Source organism: Kwoniella dejecticola, chromosome 7 (assembly GCF_000512565.2).
Source record: "Kwoniella dejecticola CBS 10117 chromosome 7, complete sequence".
NCBI classification, from domain to species: domain Eukaryota; kingdom Fungi; phylum Basidiomycota; class Tremellomycetes; order Tremellales; family Cryptococcaceae; genus Kwoniella; species Kwoniella dejecticola.
This window is the reverse complement of record NC_089307.1, coordinates 1,343,667-1,367,601: the sequence shown is the minus strand read 5'-3', so window position 1 is coordinate 1,367,601 and position 23,935 is coordinate 1,343,667. Positions and strand designations below refer to the sequence as shown.

General features: G+C 47.8%; 9 protein-coding genes across 9 annotated transcripts; 7 read left to right on the top strand and 2 right to left on the bottom strand.

The window, feature by feature from the left end:
* Positions 1-1,158: 1,158 nt before the first annotated feature.
* On the top strand, positions 1,159-4,076 carry I303_106137 (uncharacterized protein; the record flags this gene model as incomplete). The annotated part of the gene is made up of 3 exons (XM_018409441.1): positions 1,159-1,788; positions 1,893-1,979; positions 2,046-4,076. The coding sequence occupies 3 exons, from the start codon at positions 1,159-1,161 to the stop codon at positions 4,074-4,076; spliced, it is 2,748 nt and encodes a 915-aa protein (XP_018261714.1).
* A 744-nt stretch (positions 4,077-4,820) lies between these two features.
* On the top strand, positions 4,821-6,125 carry I303_106136 (uncharacterized protein; the record flags this gene model as incomplete). The annotated part of the gene is made up of 2 exons (XM_018409440.1): positions 4,821-4,864; positions 4,961-6,125. 2 exons carry the CDS (start codon positions 4,821-4,823, stop codon positions 6,123-6,125), a joined length of 1,209 nt encoding a protein of 402 aa, XP_018261713.1.
* A 1,209-nt stretch (positions 6,126-7,334) lies between these two features.
* Positions 7,335-10,599, top strand: I303_106135 (uncharacterized protein; the record flags this gene model as incomplete). The annotated part of the gene is made up of 15 exons (XM_018409439.2): positions 7,335-7,867; positions 7,922-7,980; positions 8,051-8,157; positions 8,220-8,602; positions 8,658-8,904; positions 8,973-9,233; positions 9,287-9,472; positions 9,540-9,696; positions 9,751-9,845; positions 9,903-9,952; positions 10,009-10,066; positions 10,135-10,302; positions 10,373-10,439; positions 10,498-10,518; positions 10,583-10,599. 15 exons carry the CDS (start codon positions 7,335-7,337, stop codon positions 10,597-10,599), a joined length of 2,409 nt encoding a protein of 802 aa, XP_018261712.2.
* A 468-nt stretch (positions 10,600-11,067) lies between these two features.
* I303_106134 (uncharacterized protein) lies at positions 11,068-11,382 on the top strand (the record flags this gene model as incomplete). Its single annotated transcript, XM_065969317.1, has 1 exon — positions 11,068-11,382. One exon carries the CDS (start codon positions 11,068-11,070, stop codon positions 11,380-11,382), a length of 315 nt encoding a protein of 104 aa, XP_065825389.1.
* Positions 11,383-11,543: 161 nt separating this feature from the next.
* Positions 11,544-13,438, top strand: I303_106133 (uncharacterized protein; the record flags this gene model as incomplete). The annotated part of the gene is made up of 4 exons (XM_018409438.1): positions 11,544-12,239; positions 12,411-12,546; positions 12,686-12,798; positions 12,911-13,438. The coding sequence occupies 4 exons, from the start codon at positions 11,544-11,546 to the stop codon at positions 13,436-13,438; spliced, it is 1,473 nt and encodes a 490-aa protein (XP_018261711.1).
* Positions 13,439-14,686: 1,248 nt separating this feature from the next.
* I303_106132 (uncharacterized protein) lies at positions 14,687-17,321 on the top strand (the record flags this gene model as incomplete). The annotated part of the gene is made up of 5 exons (XM_018409437.1): positions 14,687-14,861; positions 14,944-15,732; positions 15,830-15,975; positions 16,038-16,111; positions 16,175-17,321. The coding sequence occupies 5 exons, from the start codon at positions 14,687-14,689 to the stop codon at positions 17,319-17,321; spliced, it is 2,331 nt and encodes a 776-aa protein (XP_018261710.1).
* A 482-nt stretch (positions 17,322-17,803) lies between these two features.
* Positions 17,804-19,729, bottom strand: I303_106131 (uncharacterized protein; the record flags this gene model as incomplete). The annotated part of the gene is made up of 6 exons (XM_018409436.1): positions 17,804-18,039; positions 18,190-18,439; positions 18,574-18,832; positions 18,938-19,212; positions 19,318-19,352; positions 19,420-19,729. 6 exons carry the CDS (start codon positions 19,727-19,729, stop codon positions 17,804-17,806), a joined length of 1,365 nt encoding a protein of 454 aa, XP_018261709.1.
* An 826-nt stretch (positions 19,730-20,555) lies between these two features.
* On the top strand, positions 20,556-21,605 carry I303_106130 (uncharacterized protein; the record flags this gene model as incomplete). The annotated part of the gene is made up of 3 exons (XM_065969316.1): positions 20,556-20,655; positions 20,891-21,041; positions 21,236-21,605. The coding sequence occupies 3 exons, from the start codon at positions 20,556-20,558 to the stop codon at positions 21,603-21,605; spliced, it is 621 nt and encodes a 206-aa protein (XP_065825388.1).
* A 313-nt stretch (positions 21,606-21,918) lies between these two features.
* Positions 21,919-23,179, bottom strand: I303_106129 (uncharacterized protein; the record flags this gene model as incomplete). The annotated part of the gene is made up of 3 exons (XM_018409434.1): positions 21,919-22,817; positions 22,900-22,991; positions 23,082-23,179. The coding sequence occupies 3 exons, from the start codon at positions 23,177-23,179 to the stop codon at positions 21,919-21,921; spliced, it is 1,089 nt and encodes a 362-aa protein (XP_018261707.1).
* Positions 23,180-23,935: the final 756 nt, after the last annotated feature.

Sequence of the window (23,935 nt, the reverse complement as noted above, 5' to 3'; positions counted from 1 at the left end):
TACTCGGCGAGCTGTACCCCTCGATATACATCTGTATGAATGTATGGATTGGTTAAGCATGCGACATGGAGCATCAAAGGAGATGAATAGATGCCTTTCACACTTCAGATACTCATCAACTAGTCGATGCAAATTGCTTCTGACCGCTACACAGATGGTGTGGGATCTATTCCTTGTATAGATGTATAGATGGAGATGTATCGGTGGCTGGCTTCAGCCACTATGCATATATACGAACACTTGAGAACAGAGAATGAATCGGCTTCATGTCCATCCCATTTCAGTCAGTGTCAAGACAAGAATCAAGAGTGTTTCATTTCGCCCCATCCGCTTTCACCATTGAATCCATTCGAATTTTCATCGCATATACGCGTCGACGTTCTCCGCCTTGACGAGGTCTTGACTTCTTCCAAGGGCTCATGAGTCCTGACTACGCAATAGCATCACCGGTATCATACCCTCCCCTTGACTCTCACTAACACACACCACCGGCCCTCAGCTACCTCTGACCCGTCATCAGCTGTCTCTCTCGCTTCAACATCTCGTGTTCGGCATAGGTGAGTAGCTCCGTGAATTGCGAGACGTGAATTGCCCAAAAAGAAGTAATGTTCTCCCCGGTTGTTTTTGGGTGAATCTCCTAATCTGGTCGACGCGTCTTTAGTACCTGTACCTGATCTATTTCTATTACCCTTTGGATCCCTTGGTTTTATCTTTTGTCTCTCTTACATCTTCTCATTTTGGCACATTACCAGGACTTCCCTCAAGGGGTCATATACAGTAATTCATCATGGCATAGGGAGAGAAATGTGAATGTGAATCGCTAATGTCTTGATCCATCCTTGGTCTTTTCACGTGATTTTATGATCCTACAGGACACGACTGGCAAGAACAGGGATCAGCTTCCTCAGCACAGCTTTTGGCTCGACTCTGACGATTCACGATTAACGACTATCTGTTCAATTCATCTCATCACGTATCCGGATATTCTCAACTGACGAACAGCGCATTACATTGAATCGGTCTCGCTATCACTCACGTACTCCGATTTTAACCCGCCCTCGACTGGACTCCTCACTTATACTCAGCGTTCTATCAATCAGCATTTACTCGCTCGGCTGGTCATTGACCAGGACCAAGCTCGACAGGGCGGCGGGCATCATGTCCAGCATCATTGGGCCCAGTATAAGACGCAGGTCGTCTTCGGGTCCTCATTCACACTCGCATTCGTCTTCTGACGAATCTTCCGTGTGGTCTCCGCCCGACACGCCAACGCCGATCCGACATATACCTTTCAACGGCAAACCCCGATTACAAGCCGGCCGAGCCCCATCATCTTCTTTACGATCAGCATCATCAGGCTCAAGTCCAGGGTATAGCGATCTACCAGTAATCAAGAAAAGAGTTTCTTCGTCATCCTTTAAGACTTACCGAGCTGGCTCGGGATCTGGCGAAGATACCGAAATCGATTCAACGGACGAAGAAGTCGAAGAAGACGCCTTGAGTGATGTGGAGAGCAATTTGAATGCGCCGCATTCAGAGACTGCTGGGACTAGTACTGGAATGGAGAATGAGGGGGACGAGGTTGATAGATCCCTCTATGAGACTAAACATGTCCCGTCTTCGCCTGGAGCTTTTTGGATGGACAGTCCCGGTACGAACGACAGGAAGGGAAAGAAAAGGGCTAGAGATTTTGAGGAGTACATGCAGGATGGAGATGATGAGATGGAGACTGAGGGTATATTGAGCGTCAAGCAGCGGGGCAAACGACCAATGAAGACTTGTAAGCAGGTGAGTTCGAGCTTTCCATCTGTCTGTCCGGGTTGTCATTGGTCGAGACTGCCGGAGGTCGCTGTACATCAAGCTTGATGCTAACGTTGGCCTGACGCTTTCAGGTACTTACATACCCCAAGGAAAAGTCTTCTGCGATCGGTCCCAACCACTCCATCGTCGGTAACATCTGCAACAAGATGGATGGTCTGGTGAGTTCTGACAATTCAGCTTCAGTCGTCGCTAAAGCAGGCTGACGATGCCTCACTGATCAATAGCGCGCTGCAAGCACGATAATGGCTATGAATGTTGATGTCCCGCTACTGGACCCCTCGACCGCTTATCCTCGGGAGAAACATCCTGATCTACTAGCATTCGAAAAGGCTTCTCCTCAAGCTGGCGCTGGCGTCGACTTGACTCATGTTCAATCTCAGAAACTGAGACATAAGAGGCTTTTGCGCAAGCGCGGTGAGCCCAAGCGGCATTTTCAGCAACTCACAGCGAGCGATGATCCCCTGGTCAACCTGCCCGCTTTCCGGGATTGGGAGAACAGCAAGATCAAGTTCGGTTCTTCGCCTACTACCTCGGCTATGGACATCAGCGACGCAGAAGAAGTGGATCAAGAAATGCGCAGTCTGACCGATATCGAAACCACTCCTACCGCTGGCGGTCAGTCTTCCGATATCGACATGAAATCTGTCTCTTCCCTCACGCCTTCGATCAGGTCCCTGCAAGCGACTCCTAGGAAACATCGCCAGTCAGATGGATCACATCTTGGTTCGGTTGATATTGCTCTGAAGAAGTTCTTGACCAAGCGATCGAGGCCGAGGCATGCGTTTGCCGAGAGGGCATCGGGTCAATCTACTTCTCAATTGCATAGATCGTCTCCGTCATCCCTACTACCAGCTCGAAAATACATGACTCGATCTCACAAACCCATCAGTATCACTCACACCGCTCGAAATAGACCTGATTTTCCCCAGATCGGGCCTTGCATATTGGGTCAAACTTTCATCAGCGTCCTTCGAGCCACATTATCAGCTAGACGAAGTAGAAGATTCAAAATCTTAGCTTACAATGTGAGAACGGCGGATGGTGATTGGAAGAGATTGACCGGCGCTTGGTGGGGATGCGAACAAGTCAGAAAGTCTGCCGATAAATGGTGGTTGGCTATCCGCGGCCCAGATGAAGTTGAAGTTGAAGCTCTGCTTGAAGCTACTTCACCAAACGAAGACGAGACCATGCTTTCTCCATCATCCAGTCCGAAAATGCTTGTTCCCGCCACAAAGCGAGTTGTGGACGATATCTCGGAAGAAGCCATCTTTGGTTCAGAGGTCGAAGAGCGATGGGCGAGACGTAATGAATTGCGACAACAAGAATTAGCCCCTTATGTCCTGAGTCAGCGATTGCAGCTCCAAGCTAGGCGTGCTGAGAACCGACGTGCAAGAGCCGAAGCTATCAGACACCGTCTTGCGGAGATAGCTGAACATCGAAGGGTGGAAGAAGTCCAGCGCAGAGAAAATCTACGCCAGGCGGAACAAGAAAGAAGACGAGCTGAGGAAGCCCGATTGGAACAAGAGCAGCAAGACAGAATACGTGCTGCTGCGATTCTCTCTCCGACACCGATTGAAACCCCGGAAGCACGAGATATTGCGTCAGTTCCCGCCAGTCCAGCTCGGAGCGAGTCTTCAGTTGTAACGGTGATTTCCGAACCTCCGGAGTACGAGTTCCCCTTCCACTCCATTGCTTCAGCTCGCTCAATGCCAAGGATCAGGCGGATGATTATCCGACCAGATGTCTTACCTGATTACGCTCCCGATAGATGGAATAACAGATCACCTCCCCCTCCTCCGCCTTACAACGCTAGAACAGATTGTCAGACTCTGATTGCTCCCGTTTTTATCGAAGACGACGAAGATGATGACGATCATATAGATACTCGGTCTGATGGCGAGGATGACGGAGAAGAGGCATTGATCTCTCCAATGATTGCCTCTAGAGTACCAACTGGGAGTAGAAGACGAATTGCTTCTCCGGAACCTAGAGTAATCGGTTCATTCCCTTCCAGAGCGCTGTTCCAGCCCACTCCGATACCGGCCAGATCGAGGTTGATTGATCCCATTAGATCATTTGAGAATGCCTTGGAGCTAGAAGAGGGCATTGAAGAAGAGACGGATGATGTAGAGGGACATTTAGATGGAGACGCTGAAGAGGGACAGGAGGAGGCGGAAGACGTCGGACCTACAGGTAGAGTCGCTGGGGTGTTTCAAAGAGTCTTTGGATTGGTTTGGGGAGGATCGAGACGGTGATGAAGGTTTCTTGTGGAGGTTTTACTCTGTTTTCCGATTTTTTTTATGATCTTTGACTTTTGATTTTGCTTTCCCTCCTTGATGATCTTCTATCAATATTGCCTCTTATTGCATCAATCTGCTTACACGATATTTTAAGCCCATCTGGTATGCGGCACGCACATATTTGTCACAATCTATCATATCAACTTCATTATGATTACTTAGTACTGCTTGCTATCGTGTACATATCAAACTCGCTGTGCGCTGTCGGACAAATGTTGAAATTGAATTATGAATATGAATTAACCATTGTCATCGGTCACTGCCATCGTTGCGCATGTCAGGCGACAAATTGCGACAATCCGCACTTTTGCCCGGTTGTACGGTCTGGGCTGACGAATCTCTCGCACATTGTGTAGTTATCACTGCACCCACTTCAGCGTGAGAAGTTAAGAGCATTCGCGGAAGGCGCAGGGGTCTGGACTGGTCGGCCATTGGCGCAATCTATATAAGCCTTTGCCTTCTTTGTACCTTTGATACACGATGGCGAGAGCAACATAGCCTTCGCTGTAGCAGAATGGGCTAGTCAAAGGTGATATCGTCCTGCTTTTGCATGTAGTAGTATACTGTATATCTATTTGGATCATGGAGCACTTCAGACCAGCCCCGTATATGATATTTGCCACTGCTTTAGGTCTACACTATTTTGCCTTTTGCACCTCAAATTGGCAATACACAAGTGCGTTTCTCATGAGTGACAAGATGTCTCGTTCTTCTGAAGACACTACTGGTATAATACTCGCCAAGTGAGTGAGGTCTATATTTTTTCACTTCCACTTCAATGACAATGATCACATGCTCATTCCCATAACGGGACATCCGTATAATTTACCGTACTGTAGTGAGGAGTTTGACGTACAGGTTGACGCAGAGTACGTTGATAACGAAGGGAACAGGCAGTATGTCGGGAAATCATCTTTAGTACCGAAATCATACATGATCGAGGATTGGAAAGACGAAAATGGTGTCTCATGCCGGACCATCATCAGCCGGAGTCGCAGACCATCAACCAGTATTGGAAGTGAGCACGACAAAATGGATCTGGATTGGCTTTCAGTCGCCACAGGTAGACAAAATGATCAGCCGGGCGTATGGAAGAATGCCGAATATGCCGAATATTGCATCACCCACACGAACGAGGACTCATTGACCTTAAAATTGGGTTCAGATCAAGGCTCGGGTTTGGGTTCCAGGTATTTGCACTTCACCAAAGTTTCGCCTGATATGACGATCGAGCGATGCCCTGCTATTCGTAATAGTAGGGTGATAGCCCTTTATCATTTGAAGGAGAATAATCAACCCTACGATGCGGGGACTATCTATTTGAAACCTGATGATTCGTACAGTATCCATTCGAAGGATCCTCGTGCCTCTCCTCAGCTGAGGAGAATAGGTCATTCAGATTATTGTTCTCTCTCCAATACTGATACACTTGTTCTGAAACTGGAACCGGAACTGGATAAAGATTCATTCATGTCAACTGCGACGTCTATTAGGACCAAGACCAATGCTATGCGGTGTAAGGGCACTTTGTTAGATATCCCGCAAGTCGGTTTGTATGGTGATACCCATGGGAAATCCAGATTAGGGGTAGAAAGTCTTCCGCAGATGGACACAGATGAATCGGATAGGACTTCACAGATATCATTGAACGCGAAAGACCAATCAACAGAAGAGCGGTCATTGATCACTGGTCGATTCGTACTGAAGAATCCAAGTAAAGCAGGACCGACTGTACATGATATCGGTCCACTAGGCGATAATGTCAGTGGAATATATCGAGCGCAGAGTGAAAAGAACGGGAAAGAATCATTAAGCAGACGAGGCTCAAGTGATCTTTGCGATATCGAAGTTGAGCTTGAAACTAAAGATGCTCGTGAGGACGTTGATGGGCAGGGCAGGGAGAGTTCTACATGCCAAGCGTCCGGAAAGAAGCACTTTACGGGCAATGTCGTCCTTGAACTGAAGACGGTGAATGATGAGGGCAATCAAGAGGTCGACAGCTAACTCTGAGTATGAGGGTTGTCACGCACTGTACGATGTATAGTACTGTAGATAGGAATGACGCATCTTAAAGGTACTTCTAAAGAGTCAGGAGAAGGTTTGACACAATGCCTCAGACACCCAATACATTCCACTGGTCCTGTGTAGAGAGATTGACATCCAAAAAGATGATCTTTCATGTCATGGGTCTCATTTGCTCTATCTACTCCGGGTTGATTGAGTTACGTGTTGTCGGGAAAAGTCGACTACAGTAAGATATAATTCGCATCCGTGCGTGCGATATCGCCTGCCTTGCTGTTCGGTCCCATCTGATTCACATCGTTTGCTGATGCTGATGCTGATGCCCGAGTATTGCAAGCGCCTCCGTATGCCTAGGTCGGACAGGTCTGGTGGGCATATAAGCGCCGAAGCGGGACAGGTCTTCCTTATCTATCGCGGAAACCCATATGCCCATTTCGTGGCTCAGGCACGGGGGTCCTCACATGGCCAATTCCGATAAAATGGGAGATAAGCTTTCGAGCAACTTATTTCGGCTAAATGATTCTCCCACTCTTACGAGCTGATCATTGTATAGATAAGAGATTCAACCAGTACGATTGGAAGTGTAGCGACCACAGGTTGAGTAAATGAGATTTTCAGGGTAAATTGAGTATGGCTTGAGGACGGGAATGAACATGATTGATTCCGAAGCCGAAGGGGTATGATAAGTGAGAATGAGGCTAAAGGAAGGTGAGACCGTCTTCTCGCTGATCAGTTTGATCAGTCAATCCGTCCTGTCAGACTTACTGAAAGCGAACAACTTCAGGATCAATCAAACATGTCGATCAAATTTGGGGTCCGTGCGTTGCATTGCTGTACTGCACATGTTGATAACATGGTCTGTGCACTCAACTCAACCCGATTGGCCGGCTGTGTTTTTAGTTTCGGTGAGCTAGCTTAAAAGGGTATATAGGTGACACTGCATCAATACCCAAAGGAGGGTAACCGAGGCTATGCGGTTATACACATGATGTGAGGCTTTTATTTCGTGTACTGAGCCAAAAGAGTGACTTAAATAGCTCGCAACGTCCTGCTCATCACTCTCATCTCTACTTCTCTCAATCTTTGTTTCGACCCAAGATCTTTCTTTTCCTGCACTTCACAACTTTCTCGGTTATCACTTAAACCATCCCTCTCACCTTCTAGCCCTGCACCACGTCACCTGTGTGGACGATGTGGTCCTCTACACTACCCCTCCTCGCCTTGTTAGGAGGCGCACTCGCTCTCCCCAATCCTAAGATATCTTCCATTCGCCGACCAGGCTGGAGACCCAATGCTCGGCGAGACCTTCCGACCGATTCCACTGACACCTCATCCTCCTCTCCCAGCACCACCGCTCCCAAGCATAACATCTGGAACTCGCTCAGCAATGACGAGGCTGCAGACGTCATTGGTTTCCTTCACTCTCAGGATGATCTCAACCTCACTGCTGTCGATGATGCAGGTGCATGGGACAACACCATTCTGGTAGTTGATATTCTTCCGCCCAACAAGACGGACGCATTGGGCTATCTGGATGGCGACGGAGAGAAACCCGACAGATGGGCTGTAGCTAGTCTGTTATTTGGCGCAACGGAAGAACCGTATGCGCAAGATTGGGTTGTCGGTCCGATCCCCATAACCAACGATTCGATGTACTACCCCTATACTTTCGGAACTCACAGTCCGGACGCCAAAATTCGAGTCTATGATATCGATGGTCATTAGTAAGTCACTTCTTGCTTCGAAAAGTTCGACTTGAGCTGACGAGATATCCACAGTGGCCTCTTCACAGACACTGCTTTGGAGATGAAAGATATCATCAACGATCTTCTGAATGGTATGTCTATCTGTTGCCAGCTAGTAGGACTGTCAAGCTTGGAGAGTCGTTTACCTGACTGGCCGGATAGCGACAATCGAATCCGAGGAAGATCTCGAGAATACCTTCGATATATGGGGTATTGATCCACTTTGGCATGAGACTGACGAAAATGGAAATGATCGGGTGATCGATTGGGTATGTCGCTTTCTGTGGTTCGAATACGATGTTGAAGCTGACATGATATTCTGGTTCCTCAGGTGGGCTTCTGGCGGATTCCACCAACTTTGGAAATGAATCACGGCTCCATAAATTTCGATGGAGAGACCCTTCTTCCCCAAGGTCTTTACATGCAATTCGACATCACGGGACGAGATAAGTCAAAATGGTCTCTTATGGGCATCCTGTACGGCGATGAGTACTACAAATCGGTTGACGAATTCCGATCCGCCTGGCAATCTTCCGGTTTTGAGAAGTATACACCCAACATGCCTGGAAGCTGGATTGAAACCGACCGAACTGGGAAGAAGTTGTGCCTCGAAGACGAAGCTCCACCTATGAGTGTGCAGCCCGGCGGACAAAGATTCAAGATCGACGAGGATAACAAATACGTGGAATGGATGGACTTCACCTTTTATCTTACGTGAGCGTAACCTACATACACGGTTCCTGGGTGAAGGCTGACTTTGTATATGCAGATTTACCCGTGATACCGGTATGAGATTGTATGATATCCGATACAAAGGCCAAAGGATCATCTATGAGCTCGGTCTTCAAGAGGCAATCGCCCATTATGCTGGTAACGACCCCGTTCAATCTGGAACCTCATATATGGATACCTTCTACGGCTTTGGTCCCTACGCATTCTCCCAAGTACCCGGCTATGACATGCCTCTCTACGCTCATTGCGTGAACACCAGCTTCCATGCTTCCGAAGTCTCCAAGGTAAGTCTGCACCCCTGGCCAGGTGTAAATCGAGCAATGAATACTCATTTCGAGATTTGGATCGGCAGTCTCACCGATGTGGTATCTCCATCTTCGAAGCAGATCTCAACCATCCTATCCAAAGGCATTCAACCAGCTCTTACGTGTCCGTGACCAAAGGTATCGCTTTGACTGTAAGAAGTATCTCAACCGTCGGTAACTACGACTATAACTTCGACTACAACTTCTATATGGATGGTACTATTGAGACTGTCGTTCGAGCTTCCGGTTATATCCAGTCCGCTTATTACGCCAAAAATGATGAATATGGGTACCACATTCATGACGGAGTAAGTCGTTCTTCCACAATTGCAGCACGATGATGCTGATGATTTATCTGTAGCTTTCCGGCTCCATGCACGATCATGCGCTCAACTACAAAGTCGACTTCGATATTCTCGGAACCAACAACACCCTCGTGAAGCATGTTATTGAACCTATCGAGAAGTCATACAAATGGAAAAACGGGACTAGAAACACAATGCACATGGTCAGAAAAGAGGTCGAGTCCGAAGATGACGGCAAAATGGTGTGTATCTGATTAGGCAGACTTACATGGTAGCTCTGATGAGGGCTGACCTGAGCTACTCACGCAGAATTGGTCTGCCAATGCCCAAGAGCAAGTCATTATAGTCAACAAGGATGCTCCCAACAAATTCGGAGAGCCAAGAGGGTACAAGATCATGCCTAGTCGAGGCGGTGCAGGAATGCATTTGACGATAACCAACTCCAGTAACCTGCTTAACGCTGCCGGTACGTGCTACGTCTTCGCTGAGTTTGCACCCTTGCTGATCTCACCCGCATTAGGCTTCGCAACCCATGCGTACTACGTGACCAAGCAGAAAGACTCCGAGCTCAGGGCTTCGAATGCTTGGAATGATTACGATACCGCTAACCCTCTTGTAAGCCCCGTTTGCCATAGGAACGACGCGTTTGGCTGAATGCACAAACAATCTTAGGTCAATTTCGACAAATTCTTCGACGGGGAGAAGCTTGTACAAGAGGACTTGTGAGTGAAAGTCTCACCAAACAGTGTGTACATTATAGCTAATTGTACCGGAATAGGGTCATGTGGTTCAATCTCGGAATGCACCACGTACCCCACACAGGGGACTTACCCAACGTGAGCTGCAGTCGTAAAACCGTTTGAGCATCGATCGATAGACTAATGCTTCTGGATGATGTGAATAGACCGTTTTCACAACGGCACAAGGAGGGATGATACTGGCTCCTCACAACTACCTGCTGAATGATCCTTCCAGACAATCTTCTCAACAGATCAGGATCGACTACGAAGGTGGGGATGTGAGCGATGTATACACCTTTGGCAGCCAGCAAGCCACCGGACAAATTGACCTCGTAAGTTTCCCATCGCTCCTAGCTTTGGACGCATAACAGAGGACGACGGCTGAATAGACATGCTGAGCAGACTCAGGTCTCGTGGGATCCCACTACCTATGGCGGTGACGTCGCGGTTAGAAAGTTCCCATATGATCGTAAGTTCGATTCTTCTCTTAAAGCCTTGAACTAAGCTTATTTTGCCTTGTGATACAGCTCAAAACCCATTCGATGACAGTGAGTAGTCTTGCGCAATTTGTAATGACGCTCGAGGGTGTGCGCTGACCTTTTCACTATCTAGCCGAATCTGTCGTATAATCACCAGTTCGCCGAACATAGGACAATTGTAAGAATTTCATGGCTGGTAAAAAAAGTAGTATAAAGGATAGACATCCATCGTTATAATATATTTCGGGAAAAGAGCTCAATCACCATCTCCGTCAATTTCTCAATACAATAAGAAGCCAGCAGTATAAAACAAAGCAGAAATGGAATGGAAGTGGACAATCAGGACAGTTCATGCATTTCATGCTATGTGACTTCTGAGAACAGGTGGACGACCTCCACTTTACTCAAGGCCGCCTGTTGCCGAGTCAGAACTGATTCCGTTGTCGTTCCTTTGTCGGAGTTGAGCGAGTGAGGATCGATGACGGAGAGGTCGGGATCAATGAGAGACAACAAGTCCCGCTCTCTGTATACCATGTGATGTACCATGCACTGATGCACCTTATTGGAAATCTAGAAGACCATTGTATTTTGGCATTGGTCCTCGTCATCGAAGACGACATGTTCTGCATACCACCTCATCTTTGCGAAGAGGTCTTCTCACCTCGGCATGACCTGCCTAGCACTGGTACCCACACAAGCATCGATCTGATGGAAGGACCTAGGGATACTCGATCGCAGGTATTGGACAAGAAACAACTAGATAGACTTTCTGTGAAGCCTTGCATAGACGAGAAGCAGTCGGAGTGGGATCGTGTTCCGCCTAGAGTTCGGGACTATGGAGGATTGTTACCTGTATATGAAAAGCCTGGAACGGTGAGTCTTCTTAGCTCAGCCAGAATCAATTCCGTTCATCGCCCATTCTTAAATCTCTGAGATTGGGACAATTGAATGATGAATATAGGAGCTGACCTGCTCCCTGAATCGCTCTGCTACCTTTGCTACGACAGAGGGGAGCCTATTCTCATCCTGGCTCGACCTCACCCCACTCGAAAATACGACATTCACTGACCCGACGCAGGATCAGCCTTTTCGCCATGTCTGTCCTGGTCATCTGTACTATCCAGTACTTACTACAGTCACACACCCGAACTTCCCTCTTTGATCTCACTCAGTACACTTCCTACCTGACCAACAATCCTAATACGTACCCAACTCCAGAATTGAATCCCGACTTCGTATCATCATGCCAACGCCTACTCACTCCACCTCCTGGGACTTACACCGACCGTCTCGAGAAATTATCGGCAATCCTACCTAAGGGGAGCATGTGGATATCCGAGCCGTCCCCTTCGGCATATTATTTCCTGGGTGGCTTTTCAACGGATCAATGGTTTTTATCTGAACGACCCTTCTTAATCGCAATTTCCAGTTCCTATTTCGATTCTAATATCACTCTACTAACTCCGTCTTTTGAGGCGTTAAGAGCCAAGTTGATAGTTGATTCTCTCCCTGAGGAAGTACGCGAGAGGATTCGGTGGATAGAATGGAGGGAGGATCAATCGCCTTATCAGATTCTCAAGGAGGGTCTGAAAGATAAAGTCAAAAGGGCAGACTCGGGCGTGGACTCCAACTCGACCTCATTTGTGCTGGATGATAATACTAGAGAGTTCGTAGCTAGGGGTCTAAGAGGTGTGATGCAGGAGAATCAGCAAGGGTTGGAAAGTGAGATAAGGCGGATAAGGGAGAAGAAGAATGAATGGGAGATTGGGTTATTGAGGTGCGCTAATCAGGTGAGTTGGGCATTCTCGCTTGACACTGTCTGTCAATCTCGATCCTTCGCAAGGTAATGCAAGCTTGAGGCTGTCTGAACAGTCCGTGTCCGCGTCCGCTTCCGCGCGAAGTGAAGTGAAATGAAGTGAAGTGAGGCGAGGCGAGGCTGATTTGCTGAGATCCGATGGTAGTTTACCTTACATGCTATACGAAAGACGAGAGAGAGGATGTACTTCGGGATAAGCGAGTCGCAAACTAGTCAGATACTCAAGGAGGAGATGGCGAAGACTGGGTTAGTGGGTGGTGAAGGGTTGGTACTATTCGGAGGTGAGTAAGGGTAAACAATCCCATTTTTGTCGCCTGTCTTCCTTGACAGAAGGATCATTCACCTACCACGTCTTTCCGTCCTGCCCTCGCACTCGTAATAGTCTTATTGACATATGTGCTGTCGGTTCTGCCTTCGTAGAGAACGCCGCCCTGCCTCATGGATCAGGTACGGACCGTGTGTTGACCAAAGAGGATTTGGTGTTGATCGACGCTGGTGGGAAATGGGGAGAATATGTGTCCGACATCACCAGAGTGAGTACTTGTGTATCAAGGGTGTCGACAGTGCCCATTCCTGTGTCATCCAGTCGCGTATCCTGAAATATCGCTCAGTCTGCTTACTTCGTGACCATATATTCATCTTCAGACTTTCGCTCTGCCCGGATCTAAAATCCCTAAATCGCACATCGAACTTTGGGAAATCGTCCGGCAAGCCCAAAAAGCACCTTACGAGCTCCTACTTTCGCAAAAATACAATGAGTCTTTGACATTTGGCGACCTAGACAAATCGGCTCGAGATGTCGTATCGAATTGGAAGAACAAGCAGAAGGATCACGTCTCTGCGGAGCAAGACCGAGACCAGGACCAAGACCAACATAGCAGTAACGACATTGATTTCAGTATCTTCACACACAGGCTGGGACACGGGATAGGTCTCGAGGGACACGAGTCGCCTTATGTCATCCAAGGTGCTCAAGGTCGTAACCAGATCGAAGAAGGGAATGTGTTCAGTTTGGAACCCGGAATATACCTCCCTTCAGGCGGCAAGAAGGTGAATGGCCTGAAAGGGATTGGGGTGAGGTTGGAAGATTGTTTTGCATTGACCAAGGATCGGGAAGGGAGATGGAATGGGGAATGGTTGTCTGGTCCTGTGCGATATTGGGGGGACATATAACATGTGTGAAACATAGAATATAGAGCGATGAGTATAGAACATAGAACATAGAGCGAAGAGTAAAGAGTAAAGAGTATAGTATATACAGCGTACAACATACAGCATCAATGGTTTTCGTCATCTTGATATGTACAATATGTGCGTATGCGCCATTGCTTCATCAAATACCAAATGCTTCAGCTCACGAAAAAGCGCCTCTTTAGGCTGATTCCCAACTTGACCTTAGCCGCATGAAACGCGTCTTCACTTTACGTCACTTTGGCGTAGAATAGTCATCATCACCCTGAAACACTGTGCTTGTGCGAGGGGGAAAGCTAAGGGAATCACAAAAAGAGAGTTGAATTACTCCGAAACAGCTTAACAGCTTAAAAGAAAGCCAAGAAAAAGGAACCCGACGTGACGTGAAATCGAGTTACGGGCAGGTGCGATTGATACTATAATTGCTTAGCAGTTCTCACGCTTTGACTTTGTTCATTGATATTTTGGTTGATTGGGCAAGAGGTTGATTGGTTCCATCTTGCCATTGTATTTGGATTTGAAGGACCGTCTTTCCAGAAAATTAGACGATTAGAAGAGGCGCAGGAACGTCTTTGTCAAGTTCGTCAAGGATCCAGAAGATTGGGACCATCTTCCTTCCTTCCTTCCTTCCTTCCTTCCTTCATCCCTTGTGCCCCCCAAGAAATCAAGTATCGAGTGCAGGTCACTTGAGAACATCGAATGGGAAGGCCTTTGTTCTTCTCTACTAGCTTTGATCAATCAACGATATCGACATCCAAAGTCATCGATCAATTCTAGAATTCCTTTAGGTCTTTTGAACCTTGTTTGTTCCTCAACAAAGCGCTCGGACATTGTGAATACACCAATCAATCATCCATCTCCTAGCAGTTTCACTTTGACCTTTCACCTTTGACATCTACCAATACTGTGCACCGATATTCACGGGCCGATTTGCAGGTAAGTCAAAGTCTGATCATATATATAGAAGTTCATCTCTCGCCCTTGAGCCAACTTCGCACTCCTAAAAGCATGTACTGACCTGTCTTCTCGCAGCTGTCCTTATCGTATCGTATCAATACGACACACAGCATCGATGATACAGTTCCGATAGCAAGAACTGCCATATCACGACTCACAAGTCATCAACAACAGTCGCTCTTTTAGACAAGACACTCATTAATCAACGATCCCTGGTCCCTCTCCACTCCCACCCCCTTTTCGCAATAGTCAGACTTCCTGCTCTTTCCCATAATGCCGCTCATGGGAGATCCCTCTCTGGCGAGTGTGCTGTACGGCGCATCAGTCACCTTCGATATCCATGCTGCGACTCAGACCGTTGCCGCCGTCGTACCTGTAGCTACGGGGAAGGAGGTGAACATGACGGAGATTGTCGAACAGCAGAAAAATGACCAGATGGGAATGGACAGTAAGTTGACTGGTCTTGTCACCCAACATAATTATCGGCACGGTGCAGCCCTTAACTCATTCGCTGACCCTTCGATCTACAGGTACCATGCCCAGAAACCTTTATCTGGCTTTCGCCGGTCTGCTTGTACTATGCATGATCATCTCTCACCCTCGATTCTTAGCTCGTCTGTTCGCTTCTCTTCCCTCCTCCTCCTCCTCTTCGAGGAGCAAGAAGAATGCATCAGTCAGGATATACCCTTACTCTCAACAATCACTGGAGTCTCTCCAACCAAAACGAGAAGTATCCGGAGGCGATCTTTCCCAAGGCTGGTACTTGCGAAAAGGTAGAAATTCTCGAATCGAAATCAGCTCACCCTCCACTACACCCGACACATGCTCGAAGAAAGACCCATTCAGCTCCGCCTCCGCCTTCGATGAGAAATCACTCTCGCCCAACACCTTAGACTCTTCGTCAAGCTTCCCCAGTCCGATATATTATCCTCCGCCACACATAATACCCTTACTCAACCATTTACCATTCTCCTCGACATTCCAGTTCCTCACACCTTTATCAATCTTACCCAGCCACCTGAAATCGTTCCTCACCTTACCTCAATTGTACTTGGTAATAGGCTATCTAGTCCTGAACGGATTCGCACTGATATGGAAGTCGGATTTATCGCCGGCGTCAAAAGATAAAGGATATGGGTCAGATTGGATGAGATCGGGTCTAGTTGCAACTGCCCAGATCCCTTTGACCGTGGCGCTGGGCGTAAGGGGTAATATCATCGGACTGTGCGTTGGGAAGGGCTATGAGAGGCTGAAGGTGTATCACAAGATTGTGGGCAGGGTGGTCTTTCTGGCTTCCACCATTCACGGTGCTGCTTACAGTAAGTCTTGTCTAGTCCAATGTGCGCCCACATCTCTTCTCCCAATCTTCTGCGTCACACTTCCATGAAGTCCTGCTGACCCATCGCCATATCGTAGTGTACAAATGGACAGTCGCCGGGAAATTCTCTGCGTACGCTGCAAAGCCATTTGCCATGTGGGGTCTGCTAGCCTACTTTGCACTGGTACTGATCGTCGTCACTTCCCTTCCTTGGGTAAGGAAGGCCTGGCATGGTGTATTCGAGGTAAGCAACAAGAAGTACCGCTCGTATTTGGGTCGCAAGCTGAGTTGACTTCGGACATCCAGATATGCCATTTCGTCGGCATCGTCGGACTGCTGGTTGGTCTGGCTTTGCATGTTGCTGTAGCTGTGCCATTCTGGTAAGCGTGAATTTACCCATGTGAGCTTGAACCCTGAACTTACAAGTCGGTTTTTGCTTTTAGCGTCGCAGCTATGGTGATCTACCTCATTTCGATCTTCTGCTCGCTCACCAAAACGCGTCTCGCTCATGCGGAACTCCAAGCTCTTCCTGGGGCAGGTACGACTGTCGTCACCATACCCGCCCTCAAGACAGGCTGGAGAGCGGGCCAACACGTTCGGATCCGAATCCCTGCTCTGGGCTTATCGAAAGCTTTCGAGTCGCATCCATTCACTATCGCTTCTGCGCCCAATGGCGAAGGATTGGTCCTCATGTGCAAGCGGGCCGGAGACTGGACCAATAGCCTATATGAGCTCGCTCAGCGTTCATCCGATTTCGAAGATCGAGCTGAAGGCGGTCGGAATCAAGCTACCATCATTCTTGAAGGACCTTATGGCGGCTTGGGTAACACCCTCGCTCCGTCATTCTCTTCCGTCGTCCTAATCGCCGGTGGATCAGGAATTACCCAGTCTCTGGCGCTGGCTCAAGATTTAGTCTCGAGAGCTTCTTCCGGAGTCGTCAGAGCTCGAACGATAGACTTGATCTGGATGGTACGAACCGAAGATACTGCCAAACCGCTGACGAGCACTTTACTTGGTTTGGTGAATGAAGCTAAACAATGGGAGATACAATGCTTGGAAGGACGTCGGCGGGGAGAGAAACGACCGAACCCGACAGCTTTACGAGTAAAGATCTTCGTCACTCGATGTCCGGCGAGTTCACCGCTCAACCTTCTTCCAGATGATCAAATCGAAGAATGGAAAATTGAACAAGATACATTCACTTTGCAAGCGAATGGAGGATTGAAAAGACAACCCTCCGCAGCCGATAAAGCCAAATACGAATACCTATGTCGAAATCCTTCTTCATCTTCAACTTCGTCGAATTGGTCGACTTCGACTTCAAGTCTGGCGAAGAAATACAATCTACCATTATCGACAATATCCATTAATCCCCTTCGACCGAATTTTGAGATCCTCTTGAACTCGTTCGTGGATGAGACGATCAATACCTACGGAAAGATGAGAGTTGACCCATCAGGAATGCTGGTCAGCGCCTGTGGGCCGGAAGACATGATCGCCAATGTCCGAAGCTCAATCAGGGGGATGCAGGCCGAGAAGAAAGTGGGATGTGGTGGGATCGAATTTGAAGATGAGCATTTCGGGTTTTAATGCCCCTGCCGTGGCACACTTTGCCAGCCATGCCATGCCATGTCACGTCGCGAGTGGCGTCGAACAAGACTTGCTCACCTTGCTCGCGCCTTCGAGTTGAGATCACCGCAGCTCCTTGATGGAGTGTGCGTATATTTTGATTATGATATTTCTACGATCAGTAATGACGATTTGACGACCTGGACCTCTAGAAGAGGGATCGAGATCATGCATCCATTGTATCCGTAGCCGAACGCGCGTTATACACTATCATACGACGAGAGAGAGCAGATCAGTATCTGGATTCGCGAGCCCACGATGGGATACATAATGTGGCAAACAACGTATAATCTGGTCAAAACTTGTATCTGTGTATCGTGGATGCCAATGTTCTGTCTACAGTACAGTATATTGCCTTGAACATGTTGATGTAAATGATCTAGAGTGTCCTGAATCTCAACCCCTGATCCCAGGTTTTGTTGCCTATCTATACGTCTCATGATCTACTCTTTTCCAACAAGATGTACAATGACCTCCCCCTCTTTGTCGCCTCCAAGCAACTTCCCATCAGCATTCTTCGATATCAACCCACCATCAGGAGTTTTATCTATCAAGTCGGCCGAATCAGCTAATTTGGAAGATAAGAAGGCGTTTGATAAATCGTGGATCTTGTTCAAGAGGTTCTTGGCGGAGTTATGGGATCGGGGATCTAATAAGGGGAAATCCGAAAACGATTGATCTGCATCGAGAAATACGACCCAATGGTTAGCTTGTGCATCAACGAGTCGTGGAGTAGAGTGAAGCGAGTGGCGAACGTGAGTTTCAAGAAGCGAATGATTGGAGTGGATTATTATTAATCAGAGACGGGAGAAGATAGGCTCAAACTCACGCCCGACCATTCCAACGGTAAGTAAAGACCCTTGAGCATCTTTAATCATACCCGCCAACCGCTTGAAATGGGTCGACCACTCAGTGAATCCTACAGAGTTTATGACCAGGATAGGAGGCATTGCTGGGTGTGTCTGAGTGCTAGACGATGGTAAAGGGATAGGTTCAAGCCATGGGTCGAGAGCTATGACTCGTTTGACAGGTAAAGTCGGCAAATCCGGAGATGGACTAGGCGTCTGGAGGATGTGCAGCTGTTGAGGAGGCGTCAGTAACATCAATCATTGGGTCTTGGATAAGATTGATTACACGAGAGAATTGACAGAGGTGGGGTTGTTCAGGTCAACCTTAGGAAAGAAAGGATATAAGTGAGACTTCGATTACTCACCACAGTACCTCCGCCAAAGGAATGACCAGTCAATCTCAGATCATCGCAATCGACCTTCCCATTCAAGCTTGCGATCCAGTCTTTCTTTTTACTCAAATCCTTCTCTTTCTCCTTACTACCTACTTCAGTCAATACCCCTTCGTTCGCTTTACTAATGAGACTCTTGAAATTGTGATATGCCTCGTATATTTCTCTGGAACGTATATCCAACTGTAGGGTCCTGAATTGAGTCAAGGACTTATCTTCACCTGGAGCCCATCTATCGTGACAAATACTCTATCACCACAACTCCAGATTGTCAAAGGGACTTGACCGTGACCATGATTGGATAAAAGGGGTAGATCACGTGAAGAATGGGACGCACTTGAGATCACTCTGCCTTATATAATGCTGGACCGTACTCTGATTTTCTTTTACCTTCCCTTCTCCTTCGCCTCTGTCGGAAGTAATACACACAGCTGGACCACTCCCGTCTTTATGTTCTACAGCTAAGACGACGTATCCTTCCGAAGCGAGTCCAGCGCAGAATTGGGAATAGGTATGGCGTGTACCTGCTAGACCGTGCGAGAAGATTACCAAAGGATATCTCTGGGATGGGGATGGTGGGGACAGTAATGGAGCGTAAGGGTGGACCGGGATCTGAGTGACACGATATATCAAATGATCGTGTGAGCATATATCTCCATACCGCATCTTCTGACTCCAATCCTCAGTGAATTGTGGAACAGAATAGGGTATGCTCACTCGTAGTCGTCCAGCAATGTATCCTATCGTATTCGCTATCACCCAAGTATATCAGCCTAATTCCTTCTGTCAGGCTTGAGATTGGACTCGTCTTGGACACACCTAAAAATCTCATGGACCTTGTACTGGCCTGTCCGGTCTTCCCACTGAGAAACAACTCGTACCCCTTAATCACCCCCCAAAACGGCTCGGGTACCCAGCTTACACCTTTCGCCTTGCCCTTCGTGTCCGTGGGGTAGAACACCGAATAGCCAATATCGTGCACCTTCAAAACTGGTAGGCCGGTATCGTTGAGGGTCGGATGAGAATGTTCGAAGGGCGAGATCGGTTTATGCGAGAGTGGCAGATAGCCCACAGAGTGAGAGCCGGTCGGTAGAGGTAAGTTAGATGAGAGTAAGGGAGGAAGAGGCATCTTGAATGATCGAGAGATGGGTATGAGTATAATGGACAGCGGTAAGCAGAGACAGAGAAAGAGAAAGAGGTACACGGAGGTGGCGAAGCCGAATCGACGTATATTGAATTGTATGTCGTGTGTTTATATTTGACGGAAAGAAATCGGTAGATTGGAAGGCGATGAGAACTTCTAGGATCTATGAGTCTGTTGATTTATGAGTCTACGAATCTATGATAGAGAGACGATGAGAAAGCTGAACGATGAAGGATGATGTACAGATCATGTTGTGACGAGACGATGAAATAACGATGGGTCGATCGAATTCGAGGTTCCGGTTTTCCCGGGTAACCGATCAACGGACGGCAGTCGCACGATGTAGTAAGCTATAGCCATTTCGATAGGTGCCGCCATGAACATTTATCATAAACCTGTGGTTCATCACGTAGAGGTCATCTCAGTCAGACCATATGCATGCCGTGACAAGCTGCTGCGATGTTATTTTGACACATGAGATGCATTCACTGACTCGTTATCAAGAATCGGCGTGAATCTGGACACTTACAGAAAGACAAGCCCAGAGGGAGGTGGAGGCCATTTAGAGATGCCTGAGCGTCAAAGTTAGAGAATGTATGTGATCTTTCCTGCTCATCCGCATTTTACGCTTGTACGAGATCAGAGTACTTTCACACGAACTCGTCCCATACAGTCCTCCGCAACACTGCAAGCAGCGCACATAGATACGTTCCCACTCCTCTTGAGTCCGTCTGAAAGCCCATCTACCTTTCCTATTCCGTCCCCGTCAGTCTCACTCACACCCAAGTTCGAAGCAACCAAAGCGAGCAAGATGTCGTCCTCGTCCATACCGATAAACTTCACGCCGAAGCATGCTCAGCCATTCACATTGGAAGAAGCGATGCATCTGGGGATCGAGACATTGGTAGCTGGTGAGTTCGCATAAATCAAGTTAGCTCATCTCCGACTTCGACTCCGACTCCGATTACGAGTCAAACCCGGTCCAAGGTGTACTTCGAAACAAGAGCTTGTCTTCGTCCGCATTTACCACGTATCAGTCAATCACCTCAGATGCCCTCAATGACGGCTGGGTTGGTATCAATGTTGACGTCAGGTTCAATGCTGACTCCCCGAATTCTCTTGTTCTCCTACCCTTGCCTTATGTAGAGATCAAACGCTTAGAAAACTCCATCAACCACTTACGGCGCACTCAATCTGAACTGCGCTCATACTTAGAATCGGAAGAAGGGAAGGCGGACGAAGGGGAAGACGGTGAAGGAGAGATAGGTTTAGCGTATAAGGAGAATGAAGATACGATGTGAGTCATACTTCTCCCTTCTCCCGACGCTAGTCTGTCCCTGCTATCGCAATCCTACCTCCGATTCCTCTGCAGTATAGCGTCGCACATCATCGCACTGTCGAGATTGCTCATCATTGAAGATGACTCGGGTGGATTGAAGTGATTTGCGCTGATTAGAATGTCATTTGACTGTCACTCCTGCTCTCCGACAGATCGAGCCAATCAGAACGAATCACACTGATCAAACTTGCCCTCTTGAACAAACTTGGCTCGGACGCTCGGTTGGAACATTACGGTCTCACCATCGAGCAAGATATAAAACCAAGTAATACCGACAGAAATAATGATCAACAACCTCCTCCACATCCGCCTCGTCCTTCTTCTTCTTCTGCTTCCTCTCATCCTACGACACAGACTCCTCAGCAGCCAATACGATCCGAAGAGATTTCCCCAGATAGATTACCTCGCGAGATTGTGCACATTCAAGGAGGTGGTTCGGTAGCTACCACGACCGCTGGAACTCGTACCGGAACCACGTCAAATGCTGATGGACATGAAGACGATGATGGGTTGCATTTGTGATCTTGGAATGGACGATGCCTTATCAAGCACGACAGGGATTGAACATGGCCCCCACAATCGCACCTGTATTGCGATGATGCATTGCGCTATTACTACTTGACATCAGTACACCTGAACCGAACAAGACTCGCCAAGCCCAACAAGAGCCAGGACGAAGCGACGCAAGACAAGTGATGTAGAATAAGTAATTGTATGCATGTATTATACTATGAAATCCGTTTTCGATGCACTATGGATACATTTTGATTCTGATTAGCATCTATGTGATGAAAAAATGTCCATAAGAGGTGAGGTGAGGATGATGACCATTCATTTATTGTTGACCGATCCATCTCTTCTTAACATCCGTCACAGCAGCTCTAGCAGCAAGGTTGGTCGCACTAGCTACCGAGGCAGTCACAGCCGAGAGTTGCGACTCGTAACTAGACACCAATCCTCCGGCAGCGCCCGAAGCTCCTGAGGCAGTAGCCGAGGGCATAAGGAGGGAAGTGAGGGAGGTCAAGTTGGTTTGAGGGGAAGTACCGTTAACGTATTGAGGGGTCAAGGTAGAGTTGACGGCTGATTCAGTGACATTGGTTGGGAGGGTACCGTTGTTGCTGATTGTCAATCCTTCCGCAGAGGTGGTCTTGTTACAAGTAGTTTCGAGGAATTGGTTCAGAGTGTAGTTTCCGACAACAGTGATGTTTCCAAGTTGGGGGTATTGTTCCTCTACCAACGAGAGCGCTCCGAAGATACATTCGTCGCACAATGCAGTGGGCGGGATCGACTTGATGTTGTCAAGAGCGGTGCTGTTGCCTCCCAAAGCGGTGGTGGCGATGTTGGTCGGGGTGAGGTCTTCGCCGAGGTAGGATTGAAGCTCGGTCAATAAGGAGACGGCGCAGAAAGTACCGTTGGATGAAGTAGAGTTGGTGGATGTAGTCGAGTTGGCGGACGAGGATGCAGAAGTCGAGTTGGCAGACGAGGATGAAGTTGAGTTAGAAGTGAATGGGTCGGAAGTCTTCAGACACAAGACATCTCGAGCGAGGGGGTATTGAGCGATAGCCCATTCGACAGTTTGGTTGGTCACGCCGAATTGACTGAGATCGCTCGCACAGCCATTGATGATTGTTTGAGTGGCTTCGGTCAGGGTGGCGTTCGAGCATGGCTGAGCAGAGCAGAAGGCGTCGAGGTAATTCTCCATCGGTTCAATAATGGAAGTATTGCTAGTGACAACTAGGAAAAAGAATGCCGGAGGTAAATTAGCGTCTCGGTCACCAAGAGACTACATGGTGGCAAGATATTGTAATATACTCACTGGAAGCAAGCAAGTTTCCATCGAGACATTGGTACAATGGCAATTGCGGATTCGTCAAGTTCATGACAGCTGCAATACATCCCCCAGACAAGCTACAAGTACATTCAAGCCAAAATCAGTATCGGAACCGACAAGGAATGCGCAAGGCATGACATGGCAATCGCCACCGGTCGAAAACTCACTATCCAAGAGCATTTTGCGCGATCGATCCGACATTAGCTTGAGCGTACGCTGAGCCAGCCAAGGCAGAGGCAGCGATGATAGCGGAGGTGGTCTTCATTATGCACAGTACACAGTAGTATATTTTAGTGGCAAGATAAATTATGAGTATTAATGTTAAAAAGTCGAAACAAGAGATCTACCTTCAAGCCTTATATATATGTACTCACTCTATCGGCAAACCGAAATTGCATCGCATCGAACATCTTGGAAAATAGCAATGATGACTTCCTCTCATGCTTCGCTCGAACAGGCACCATGAAGCAGACGTCATGCTTGCTTCAGCTAGCTCATAGCTGGATTACATATGCTCATGAGCATCGCTGGTGCTGCGGCAAGGGAATAATGATGATGCAAAAGTCTAATTTGGCAATTGACCCTAGAAGCTCGAGTACTGTATAATCTGGACCCGGACCGAGAAGGAGGGGATGTGGAGAGGAAGAAGAAGAGATGGGAAGAAAGTCTCGGTTCGCTTGTTTGTTGGCCACCACTCCACTTGCGAGTCCCACTATGATGAAAGACTCCCTTATGTTCTGGAAAGATCGGCAGAAATTCCAAAATTGTGACGCTCAGTGACGTATCGCCTGGTGGGATTACCCTGAATAGTCTGAATTAGCCTATTTTTAGGGTGTGGCTGTGCGGCTGCTAGGATTTTGTGGTGCGTGCGTTTACATATGGTGGACATGTGCGCAAGGAATGTGATGACGGTGAGCTCCGACCGATGATGCAAATTCACTATGCTAGGCTGTTAAACGAGGATTTGTTGAATGCATGATGGATGATACATGAGGCGAATGAGCGAGATTGAACTATGTAT